Genomic DNA, 13,372 nt, shown 5'->3' with positions numbered 1-13,372 from the left:
TTCAGCAGTAAAGGGTTATCGGGTTGAGAACTGAAGTTTTGTTGGACAACAGACATTTTTTCCATAAACAAGTTGGTTGAGAACTGAATTGTTCAAGATGGGAGATGTTTGAGAACTGAGGTTTGTATTCAAAGTGATGAAAAGCAAGGACCTACAACCAAGATTTCTCTACCCAGCAAAGCTATCATTTAGAATCAAAGGACAGATATAGAGCTTCCCCAAACAAGAAAAAACTAAAGGAGTTCACCACCACCAAACCAGTATTATATGAGTCTTCTTTAGGAAGAAGAAAAAAAAGATAAAAAATATGAATAAAATGGCAATAAATACACATCTATCAACAATTGAATCTAAAAAACAAAACAAACAAGCAGAACAGAAAAAGACTTACAGATACAGAAAATGTTTTGACAGTTGCCAGATGGGAGGGGAGTTGGGGGATGAGTGAAAAAGGTGAAGGGATTAAGAAGTACAAATTGATTGTTACAGAATAGTCATGGGGATATAAAGTGCAGCCTAAGGAACATAGTCAATATTCTATTAACTATGTACGGTATCAGATGGGCATGAAATTTATGGGGATGATCACTTAACAAGTTATATAATGTCTAATCACTGGGGTATACACCTGAAACTAGTATAATAATGTATGTCCACTGTAATTGGAAATAGAAAAAATGATAAAAATTTTTAAAATAATTGATTTCAAAAGATTTGTGCCTTAAAAATCACTCTGAGAGGGAAAACCCAGCAGAAAACACATTTGTGGTACCATTTATGTTAAAAACAATAATAAAACCAAGGAAACATTACTGCAGGAGAAAGGCCTAGCAGATTACCCACCAAGTTGATGACCACGGGGGTCATCCCAGGGCATTTAAACGCTCTCTGTATTTGGCTTCCGACAGAGAAAGGTATTTGTAAGCTCCTTGTGTACATAAATATCATTAAAGAAAAGATCACGCTGGTGGCAGGGGAAGGCACAGCCATGAGGGCCACATAAAGGAGATAGACAAGAATCTTGACAGTAGAATGACAATGAAATTTAGCCACAGCTGCTGAAAACTTGTGATCAGAGGGGTGAGACACGACCATATTTCCTGCCTCCGTGCCTCTGCTTACGTCCTTCCTTTCTGAAAGGCCTCCCTCCTTCTCATTCCTATTTCTGCCTACTAGTTATGAAAGCCAACTCAAATGACACTTTTTTCCATGAAAGCTTCTCGGCTGCCCCCAGTGCAAAGTGCTTCTGCGCCTTCTTCCTCTGCTCCATCACCCAGAACGGAGGGTGGGCCTGCTGTTCTACACAGGCCTGTGCCTTGGCTTGCCGGAAACCTCCCTGCAGAGCACACACTCTGGGAACCTCAGACCTGCAAGAACTACCTCTCGCTGACTGACAGGGTTCTTCATAGCAGGAACCACTCCTGTTCGCCTCATGTGGTACAGCGGCAAGTCCCACCTCCCTCTGAAAGTGATAGTTCACATTTTCCACTGAAAAGGCCTCTCCTGGGTACCATTCAGAAAAATGCACTCTGGGGGCAGATCAAACGCATTCTAATACATCAGACTTTCCAGACATCTGGGCCACGTGAAGATGAGCCACCCTGCACTGTCCTCTCTCCCTACCACCTCTGGTTTGCTGTCCAGTCTCATATTTCAAAAACATGAATGTTTTTACTGTATTTTTATTTTAAAAGCTACTTCCGACTGCTGTCCTTACTTATTACGGAAACCAGCCATCTGCTCAGTTGCTCACGTTCCCTTGAGTCCCACCCTCTCCTACCACACAAGCTTCCTTCAGGGCCACGTGTCCCTCTTCACTGTTGATATTCTACGTGTCACAGACACCCTGTGTCATAAACCTGAGAATAAACTTCTCTTTTGCTCAGTGACACTCCCCCACCAACTTAACTTTCTGGCAGCAACAGAAGCAGCTGGTGCCATGGGGCCAGCAGTGCGTGCGCTCCAGCCAGTCCTGCCCACCTCTCTGTGGGTCCCTGGCAAGTCTCCCCCTTTCTCCCATCTCTGAAGGCCACCCATCGCCTTACCCCCAACTTCACACATGCCTCACACACATCCCTGCAATCGTGTTCCTACCACCACCGCTGGCTCCAACCACCCAGGCTCCAGTTCTCTAGCATCCGGACATGTCCCCTCCTATATAGGCCCTCCCTGACCCAACCAGATGCGGTTCCCATGCCATCCTCCAATTCCCAAGCACCGCCTTCCCCAACACACTTTGTTCCAGGGACCAAACCCGGCTGCCCCACTGAAGTCATCTGGTGATACCTGGCTGCCTAGCAGCCGTTTTCAACCCTAACCAGACCCTAGCTTTTCTTGTTGTTGTTTTAAATTGCCTTTCCCCTCTATGTACGATTTTGGTGGGAGAATTATCCCATATCCAGAGAACCAGAGGGCAGGAAGCTAAAGAGGCAGATCTTAGGTCAGCCAGGAGTGGGCCCAGCGGCTACGCTCAGCCTGTCCGACACACTCAGTCTGAGGCAGGGCAGAGGGGTAGCTGGAGGTGGCTTTGGCCATGAGGTGCAGCTATGGTTGAGCCCTTGTGCTCCTTGGTTCCTGCCAATTCCTCAGCCTGGCACCCAGCCATCAGCCAGTCCTGTGTGCCCCTTCCCCAGCAGCCTCCCAACACGGACGTTCCTTTTGAAGTTGGCCATAACTGGGTCTCTGGCTCACTAACAAGATCCCTAACATGCTCATTACGTGTCAAGGTTACACCAGATTAGCACTTCCAGTAGCGTCTTCAGACCAGCTCATCTTCACTGCTCTGCCCAGCCCCCCCCCCCCCCCCCCCCCCCCCCGGCAGTTGGACATCCCCCGAGGGGTCCCAGATTTCGAGAAGGTGCAGGCCGGGCTGAGGGGACCCCCCCCCCCCCCCCCCCCCATGGCTACAGCTCATGGTCAAGGCTACCGCTTGCAAATCTGCAGGGATACACTGGGCTGCAGGAGCATCAGAGGATCCATCTGGCTCCAATATCCTATGAGTCCACGCTCAAGATGAAGTGCACAACATAAAAACGGGATCACACAATTCTGAGGCAACTATTTCATTTCCAGTCTTGGTTCTACCACTTTAAGGACTTCACAGAACTAATTAATAAAGCACTTCTCCCTTCAGAATCCCAAACTAATTGGGAAAAAAAATCACTACAAACTTCATGTAAGTATGAAAGTATCTGGGGGTTTTTGCAGCTAGAGCTGGATCAGAGCCTAAGTCCCTCGATCCTACTGACCCGCAGTCAGTGACGTGGGATGAACAGCTACAAGAAGTGAGGAACAAGGCTGCGCCTATCACATGCCTCTCCTCAGAGAGCAGAGACACCCTAACCCGGCACTTAGCACCATATCTGAAGCAAGCAAGGGACTACAGAACTTAGGTGTCACCTGTGTTCTCTCTACTTGTCAGCAGGCTATACCTGGGCACGTTCTGTGGGCTGTGGTGAAGTTGCTATTGTTAGGCCTGCAGATGTGGGGCTGTAATTCACCTTAGAATGTGCTGCCCACCGTTCATTAGCTTGGTTCTTCTCATCACTGCAAGAACAGTAACTCCGTGAGTTATTAATATCATCTTTACATGTAAGAGGCTGGGAGATGTTAAATAAGTTCTCAGAGCTCCCACAACTTGGAAATGGAGCCCAGGCCTGCCCTACTCCAGATCCCAGGCTCCTGGCACTAAGCCACAGCCTCTGTAGAGCACAGCCAATGCTCTGAGAACACTCCCCATGCCGGACCTACCAGTCACACGGGCATCCTCTGGACCAGGCACTGCATCTTCGGAGTCACAAAGAGGGACTCAGACACCAGAGAAAGATGAAGTGTCTGCAGTGCCTGGGAGACGCCCGAGGCGGTGCTGAAGACAGAGGGCTGCGCTCAGAGGACACTGGAGGCTGAACCCAGGCCATCGCCATCACTTCCGTGGCAAAGAAGGGAGGTCCAGCCCTCAGCACTCGTCCAGGTCCCGGGGGGTCAGCACACAGTGCTGCAGGAGGAGCTGAACTAAAGGCCAAAGACCCAGGAAAGGACAGAACAGCACTTTCTCTGGCAGGAAATGCCTTTTTTGCGGAAATTAAAAAACTGGACTCAGGGCAGTGGACACGCTGGGACAGCACTGAGCAAAATGGGACACTTCTCCTCTGAGAAGCGGGGATTGGTTCAATTCATTCTGAGAGATTGTTTTCTGGCCACCCCTGTACATATTATCTCCTTTTCTAAAAAATTAAAATTTTAATTTAACCAACAAATCTCTTCTTACTAATCAAGGCCCCCTACTGGGTTCTGGTACCTAGGGCTCGCTGCATTCTCGGCCAGCAGGCAATCGGAAGTCTGCTGCCCTAACTTCTGAACAATAAGTAGTTTTGTTCCAAACTAGACATCAGATAGGAAATGCTATTTTTAGGCAGAGGAAATAACAGCAAAAAATAAGACCCCAGGGGACCAAACCACTGAGGGCCCTGTCATAGCCCTCGCATCTGATGAGGCTGGCTGGGGGGTCCTGCTGACTGTGGCACCGACAGTGGGGAAGCTCGGCCCCTGGATCAGACAGGGGAGCGGGAGGGGGAGCACATTAGGCCTGAGAAAGCAGACCCCAGGCCTGGGAAAGGCTGGCAAGCAGGGACAGTGGGCCACCAAGGTGTGTGAGGGGTCACTTTTCAGACTGTGGCTTTTGCATCAATTTCCAGGGGGAAAAGGTTCTCTCGAAATTCAGATATGTGAGTGAAAAGATGGGAGGTGACAATGGCGCTCCCCAAGTATGGCTGGTGAACGGTGCTGAGAAGAATGGAGGGAAGAGAGTTGTCTTTTGTGCAGCAAATATATTAGACAAGTAATTCTCTCCATCTGCACATCGTTCACTCCGTGCTACAGCTCTGCCCCTTACAGTCTGTCCATCAGACCCTCCACGGAGGTGAGCTGGGATGCGGCACAGTCTGTTCTTCAAAAGAGGACACCAAGGGCCACAGAGGTTAAGGACTTACCTGAGATTACAGGGCCAGTAAGTGACAAAGTCTGGACCAGAAGTCAGATGTCTGGACTTCAGTTTAGGGCAGTGACAAAAGGACTTGAGCATGCATTGTAAAAAAGAAAAGTCTTATTTAGATACGCAATGATGCCTAAGAATTACTTTAAAATAATATGGGGTAAGTAGGTTTGAGTACAGATAAAACAAGATGAGTCATGAGTTATCATTTTAATTGGGTGATGGGTACAAGAGGTCTCATTGTATTATTCTCTCTACTTTCTCTCTGTTTGACTTTTTCCATAATAAAAGCTTAAAAAACATTTCAGTGCTCAACAACAATGTAACTTGACACCTTAACCCTCAGGAGTCTGAATCACAGAGAGAAAAATGACAGCGCCTGTGACAAGTTGGATTAGCCAGGACTCGGCAGGACTCGGCGGGTACAGGGTGGAAAGGCTTTAACAATGGACTTTTTCAAACCTTTGGTTGAGAGATCTGTTTCCAGGTGCGTATATGTAAATCTTTTTTTTTTAATCAAGAGCTTATTTCAGTTAGGAAGTCTTTGTCCTTTCTTCAAATGACAGTGCATAAAACCTATTTTTCAGTGCTTGGCACAGTTCCTGCATATCAGCCGCATGCCCTAAAACCCATAAAACAACACGGCTGGAGTGGACGTAGGCCCGTCCCCACATGTGCAGGAAACACACCTATCGCCATCCCTCTCACCAGAGCTGTGCCGGTCAGTGCCCCAGGGAGCAACAGAGCAGCACCAACTCTTCATCATGAAGGCACTGAGGCAGGGCAAGTCCTGAAGTCCAATCTGAGTCATCGCAGAAAACTAAACCACTTTCAGCTCAACTTTACTGTTGATGCTGTTAATGTGCATTTCATTTTTGTCTCACTCTTTGAAAACAGGTGGTCTGTTGAGATGAGTGGCAGGCCCCACTCCCACCTGCCTCGGGGAACCCCAAGTTGCTGATGAAGGCTCTGCAGGGGATGGCCGGCCACCCTGAAACCAGAGCAGCTCGCTCTGTCCCTGCTGTGTAAGCTTCCTCTTCCTGAGATTTCACCTGAGCAAAGCTGAGACGACCCATCAGATGCTCAAATTTACATTTTAGATGTTACTTTTCATGCTGATTTTAATGCCACTTTTCAGTTATGACCACAGACATAATTCCCCTTGATTAACTGGAAAGGCAAGCAGGCCCAGACAGTCGTAAGTTTATTAACTGTTCATCATGTCCAAAGAGGAGAAATGTACAATGAAATCACTGTAGGAGGAGAAAGTACTTGGAGCCAGCTTCTCAGTATCACTGAGTCCTCCTTGGAAAGAGAAGGTATTTACAGCTACAGATACGAGATGGCACACTAACCAAGATGTCAATGGTATCGCTGTGACTCACATGCATGCGTGCAGCCTGCTGTGTGCGTGAGCCTTAAATACTCACCAAAACAACGAAGCAAGTCTAGTCTCCTAAGTCAGCGTGAGGAAAAGAAAGCTAGGATGAAGGTGGATAGAGGTTTGACAAAACAGAAACTATCTATCAAACCCCAATGTCCTTCTGATACTGTACTCACTGATCTATTCTTGGTACAGGTATTTAAATTAACTTGCTTTTGGCCTGAACATCATATTATTTATTCTGCTCAGTGAAATAATGCCAGCTCCTAATTTTTTAATCTAAAATTTTAGATATTTTACCTAATTTGTCCTTAGGACAATAGATAATTTTAAAACCCACTAACAGTTATAAAAAATAAAAATAAATTTAAAAAATGTAAAACCCACTAACAGTTTAAAAATAAAACATAACACAACATAATTACAAAAGGTTGGTGCTAGAGTATAGAATAGCTCCTCATAGCAAGTTGGTAACCAACAAAGGATGAGTGCATTTAGGGAAGAAACACCAACAGACGCTAAGACTAGTGGGTAGAAGTGGGATGCTGTGCCCTGCAACTTGACTAAACTCACTTACCATGTCTGGTAGCTTTGGGGAGGACTCCTAGACTTTCTACACAGAAGATCATGTCTGTGAATAGAGTTCTACTTCTTCCTTTCCCATCTGGAGGCCTTTATTTGTTTCTTGCCTGAGTGTACTGGTTACAACAAAAATGGTGAGAATGGATGTTCTTGGGGGAAAGTATTAAGTCTTTCACAATTAAGTGTGATGTTTACATAGGTCTCCTTTATCAAGCTGAGGAAGTTCCCTAGTTTTCCTACTTTTTTAAGCGTTTTTATCAGAAATAGCTGTTGGCTTTTTAAACTCTGTGCAGAGAGTTGTTGACTAGTCTCTCCTCTCTCGCTCTAAGCCCGGAGGTTCTGTTTATCTTGCGTATGCCCTGCTCCTTGGGGTCTCTTTAGTTTTCTGTAGGAAACATCTGCTGCATCAGGCCAGACAGGCGTAAGGAGAGTGTTTTCCTGGTATCTGTAAGCCATTCTAGCAAACTGTTAAACCTGAGAAGGGTGTCATAGGAGAAGTAGGGTGGTCTGACATCTGAAGTGGGGGTACCCTTATGGAATTAAGCCCCTTTAATGTGTGGGATCTGATACTGATGCTAGGCAGTCAGTATCAGGACTGAATTAAGTTACTGGATATCTAGTTGGTGTCTAGGGAATTGGAGAGGTGGTGTTAGAAAAGAGAACATGTATTTCGTGTCAAGAGGGGGACAACCGCCCTCGCCAGGTGGCTCACTCAGTTGGAGCATCATCCTGTGCACCAAAAGGTTTCAGGTTCAATCCCCAGTCAGGGCTCATATCTACCTTGCAGGTTCAATCCCTGGTTGGAGCACGTACAGGAGGCAATCCATCCATGTTTCTCTCTCACATTGATGTTTCTCTCTCTCCCCCTCCCTCCCTTCCTTTCCTTTTTCCCTCCCTCCCTTCTACTTTCTCTAAAATTAGTGAAAAACATAGAGGAAAAACCCTCATTGTCTCTGTCAAAAGATTACTGTCCTTCATTGACTAATGCCCAGTGTTTCATATAGTCTGTCCATTTTTAATTATTTCAGACAGAAGGTAAACTAGTCCCTGTTACTCTGTCTCAATCCAAAGCAGAAATCCTCAAATCCAAGTCTTCCTTTTTTTTGTTAATTCTCACCCAAGGATATTTTTTCATTAATCTTTTAAAGAGAGTGCAAGAGAGAAGGAAAGACAGAGAGAAACACATCGATTGGTTGCCTCCTGCATGTGCCTGACCAGGGCCCAGGCCGGGGAAAACCAAGGTATGTGCCCTTGACCGGAATCGAACCCGGTCCTTTGGTCCACAGGCCGACACTCTATCCACTGAGCCAAACCGGCGAGGGCAAATCCAAGTCTTCTTAACCACCACTCCTGAGGCCTCCTGTACCTACCACCATTAGGAGTATCTACTGGAATCATCTGATTCTATATGTGTAGGAAGCACAAGACCCAAGATGCAGCAAAACTTTATCTCTGTGGCAGCTGTCCCTAGCAGAGGCCTGGTGCTCGGGAGAGTCTCAGGAAGTTGTGCTGAACGACCACATGCGTGTACACAAGCCCTGGCACAGAATCTAAGGGGCACTAGGAATACAAGTCCCAATGCCACTCAAAGGCCAAAACCAAGGCTTTCCACCAGGACCTCAGAACAAAGTCTAAATTCTTCACTAGCCGGGAGATTTGGGAAATTTATTTTCCCCTAGTGACAGTAAGAAGAGACCCCCAAACAAAGCCCAGAACAGGAAGTTCTTTGATAAACTGGACAAAACCCAAGGGAAACTGCAATTAGAATAACTTGCAGTTTCAATTACTCCTTTGTTTTTACTTCTCTTAAAAGCTAAATATGTTTCCAGTTGGTAAAAGGGCCTTTCCTAGGCATCTCTCAAAAGATAAGAGACTGACAATACTGGTTTTATAAGTATTTACTTAATTTTAGGTCTTTTCTTTCCATCATTCTTTGTTTAAAACCTCTCAAGTAAGAATAATACTGTGAATGACCTTTTTTTTTTTTCATGAACAACAGGAGAAAACAAACTATAGTTCTACCCTGATAACCATAACCATATCTTGATGTGCAGAAATGGTACATAAAGTGTGAGAATAAATCATTTCCTAGACACATTCTACAGGACTTTTCTATATTAGATCATAACTACTTTAAAGGTCAAATAAAGGCAAAAACACTTTCAATCTTAGTATTAAGGCATCATACGGCTCTTTGCAGTGAGCTATGAAACTTGCCCATCTATAGTAACATTCATATCCGGGACATATATAAGATACTAATGGGAGAAGGAATGAATTGTTACGTAGAGACAAGAAAAGCCTGCTATGCCCATCACTGAAGAATATTGAGGGGTATGTTTAAAGCCCTGTTGTGCTTTTTAAAGAGCAAGAGAAGCTAGCTTGACAGGTGTAATATTCCATGAAGGAGGCTCTCACCAAAGACCCCATCCACCACAGTGCAGGCAATTAGAGCAGATATGTTCTCACCAGGAGAGTTCCCAAACACGGCACTAATTCTGTCACTTCTAGCTTCAAATCCTCCTGGAGGTCCACACTGTCTACAGAATTAAGAGGAGAGAACAACACTACTATGGTAGCCCTGGCCAGGTGACCCAGTTGGTTGGAGCATCACCCCATTCAATTCCAGGTCAGGGCACATACCTAGATTGTGGGTTCGACCCCAGGCGAATCTATGTTTCTCTCTTTTCTCTCTCTCTCTCTCTCTCTCTCTCTCTCTCTCTCTCTCTCTCTCTCCCTCCCTCCCTCCCTCAAAAATCATTAAATCATACCCTCAGGTGAGGATTAAAATACACACACCAAAAGAAAAAACCACTACTATGGTATACATACTATGGGTTTTTCCAGATCTGTAAACCTACACACAAAAAACTTACTCTCTTCACACACATCATATAGTTTTATCTAGGGTTTCCTGAAGTCTGTTATCTGTTTGTCAGTTAAGTTTGGATACACAGGATTAACAAAGGTAAACAGGTTTCCTTACTATAGACCCGTCAAGCCTTTATTTGTGGATGTATAACAAAGCTCCCAGAATTCCCCACAGAACACCTCAATGGACCAGTGGCTCAATCCGTGCCTCTTCTCTAACCTGCCACCCTCTCCATCTCCCTTCTGCATATCATGAATGGACTTGTTTCTGTACTCTCTCCCTCCTGAGGCACACACTCCTCCACCCTCCGGGACCTGGCTTCCGCCTCTATCATGCCGCAGACTGCAGTTCTCCAAAGGTGACACTGGGCCTCGTGTCCCTTCGCCTAGGTCCTTGAAGCCTCTCCCATACCTTTCCTCACCCCTCTTGACTTGGCTCACGTCTTTTTTCCACTCTTCTTTTAACAATTAAAAATAGAGAGAGGTCCTGGCTGGTGTGGCTCAATTGGTTGGAGCATCATCCTGTACACCAGAAGGTGGGGGCTTCAATTCCTGGTCAGGGCACATGCCCAGGATGAGTTTGATCCCTGACCGGGGCCCGTGGGGGAAACAACCAATCAATGTTTCTCTCTTACATTAATGTTTTTTTCTCTCTCTCTTCCTTCTTCTCTCTCTCAAATCAATAAAAAAAAATATACTCAGGTGAGGATTAAAAAATAATTTTTAATAGAGAAAATACAAAAACACAGCATATAAAACCTATATTCCCATTCATCAGAAGTGACAACCATTAGACTAAACTAATAATGCCATGTTTGCCTCAAGTCTTTTTTTGACAATAAAAGAACAGAACAGGGTAAAGATGAAGTCCTTTGATTTCTGTTGACAAGCCTAGTCCTCTCCTCCTCTCTCCAAAGGCAAGCATGTGAGTGTGCTGCACATCTTTCCAGTCCACTTCCATATTTTCACATGCAGGTGTATGCACTCATGAACAATAAAAATCACTAAGTTTTACACAAAACCTAACACAAAACATCATATAACAGGTATAATTTATAAACTTTCTGCCCTAGCCTGTTTGGCTCAGTGGATAGAGCATCAGTCCCCGGACTGAAGCATCCCCGGTTCAATTCCAGTCAAGGGCACATACCTCAGTTGCAGGCTCAATCTGTGGCCCTGGTCCGGGTGCGTGCAGGAAGCAACCAATCAATGTGTCTTTCTCATATCAATGTTTCTCTCTCTGCATCTCTCCCTTACACCCTCTCTGCAAATCAATGGGAAAATATCCTCTGATGAGGATTAACAATAAATAAATAAATATTAAAAAATATAAACTTTCCTTTTCACTCGATAAGACCTACCCAGGCTGACACTCGACAAGACCTAATACTGATTTTATCAATCTATCAACATTGATCCCGTTGCTCTATTGAAACCTCCAGCTGCTGAAAAGTTAGTATGCACCAGCGGTCCTGTCCCTAAGTGCTTCACGTGCATTATCTTATTCACCCTCCCAACAACCACTGAGATGTTCCAAATGCCGACAGCCAGCAAAGCAGGAAGGCACTTTTCCAGGGATGGCCACGTCCCAGGCTGCGCCCTGAACCACTATGCTAAGCTGCCCCCTGACTACCAATAGCCAACTAAGCACTTTTCCTGTGCCAGGTGCTCTTTATGGATCATGTCTCTTAACTCTGAACCACAGTATATCAAGTACAATGAATTCTCCCCGTTTAGTGGTGAAGAAACTCAGGCTCGAGGCGGTGCTGGAGCCCTGCTGTGAACCACGACTCCACTGCTTCAGAGGCCAAGTCTTACCGAACCTGAGCTAAGTGCAAGATTTACTGAAAAACAAGTCAAAGATGAGGTGAGAAAGATGGGCTGAAGGGAGACTGTGAGAGCCCTGAATGGCCAGGTCAGGAGGATGGGCTGACTAGTTCCCTGGCATTATACCAATGTCACTAGTCCCTGATCACAGCTCCAGAGCCTCCTGGGAACAGGAAAACGATACTTACAGTCATGGACCTTATAGCAATGCTTCTGCAAGCGCTTAACCTCCCATTCCTCCAGCACTCCGTGAGTCATCAGCAACTGGAGGAACCGCCGGTGGACATCAGTCATGGTGCCCGTTCTTCTGGAGCTACCCTGCATGGTGACGGAGCTAAAAAAGACGTAAATGAAATCAACTTACCTCTGAACACACCAAAAGCAATGTGCTAGATTGTGTATGAATTTGCATTAACAAATATAAGTTTGTTATGGTTTTTAAAATCAAGGTCAACATGCTGAATAGTACAAAAATGAAAAGGACACAAGCCAGGGGCTAGTCAAATGAGTACTGGGCAGTGGTGAAATGCGTGGGTCGGAGCCAACCCGAGGCCGGCATTCACAGCTGCTCCATCACCTCGGGTGTGAAATTGGGAAACGTCACCTCCAAGTGCTGCAGTTTCGGATCAGTAAAATCAGAATAATGATAAAAACGTTCTCCACACAATTACCATGAGGAATAAATGAAATAATACACAGAGAAGCCTAGTAACAGACGAAGCACTAAATAAGTGTTAGCTATTTTCACTATTAGATGATTCTAGATCTGAAACTTGGCTTAGTCATTTACCAGCTCTATGGCCCTGGATAAATTTAGCTGAGGCCCCATATTCTCACTAAAAAATTAGAATAACATTCACTGCCTAGAGAAATGCTAGCACACACTGAATAAGTGTTAGTTTCCTTCCCTTCTCCCAAACCACTAATAAAACTGACCTCATAGGACTACAGGGTACTTTCTAAACCTCCTGCTCTCTATTAAAACAGTATCTTTCCACAAACCACAAAGATCAGAGCTGATCAAAAAGCCCGCTGCTGCCAGGGTTCCAGTCGTTGCACAGGGGCTAAGAGCGCGGGTTCAGAACTGGACACATGGCTCTGAGACCAGTTCTTGCTAGGCCTGCCTGAGCTTAAAAATCACGTAATCTGTGCATTAAAAATACGCACCCATGGCTTCTTTCCTGGAGGTTCTGACTGCATAGGGGCCTGGCATTCTGAGATTTTTAACATTCACTTCAGGTGATGCCATGATCTGACAAGAAATTTGCCGTTACTTAGGCAAATATAACACAGAAACACTTTTAGCTAACACGTTTAATCTCCCTGAGCCTCAGCCTTTTCACCTATAATATGAGGGTAATAATAACCATATTTAAGGCATAAGTTTAAGTGAGATATGACTACCAAATGTTTGCCAAGGACCTGGCCCATAGGAGATGCACAAAAAGACCAGTTACTGTTCTTTCCAACAGCATCACCAGCTCGACCTCGGAGCTGGAAACATGCACTGCCCCAGGATCGGTTTCCCTGCCTGCCTACAAGCTTTCCTCGAGCCTCTTTCACCAGCATCTCAACCTCAACAAACCCTAAACAGGATTCCTTCTCCTTTCAGCATCTGCAACCCTTTTTCTCCTGAGTGCTCTTTGCAAATCACCTGCTTTAGGTGGTACAGTTCACAGTCATGCAAACACCACAGACCTGATCCTCGTTTCCCTCGA

At 45.4% G+C, this 13,372-nt stretch overlaps 1 protein-coding gene across 1 annotated transcript in view; it reads right to left on the bottom strand.

Annotated features, from left to right (window-relative positions):
- NSMCE1 (NSE1 homolog, SMC5-SMC6 complex component) overlaps nt 1-13,372 on the bottom strand; it is a 28,551-nt gene that overhangs the window by 11,494 nt on the left and 3,685 nt on the right. The window contains exon 2 of the mRNA XM_005882083.2: nt 11,843-11,988. Within this exon, the coding sequence (XP_005882145.1) occupies nt 11,843-11,978 (136 nt within the window). The 5' untranslated portion in view covers nt 11,979-11,988. The remainder of the gene's footprint in view (nt 1-11,842; nt 11,989-13,372) is intronic.

Source organism: Myotis brandtii, unplaced genomic scaffold, assembly GCF_000412655.1.
Source record: "Myotis brandtii unplaced genomic scaffold, ASM41265v1 scaffold698, whole genome shotgun sequence".
In the NCBI taxonomy this organism is placed as follows: domain Eukaryota; kingdom Metazoa; phylum Chordata; class Mammalia; order Chiroptera; family Vespertilionidae; genus Myotis; species Myotis brandtii.
This window is presented reverse-complemented; position numbering and strand designations above follow the sequence as displayed.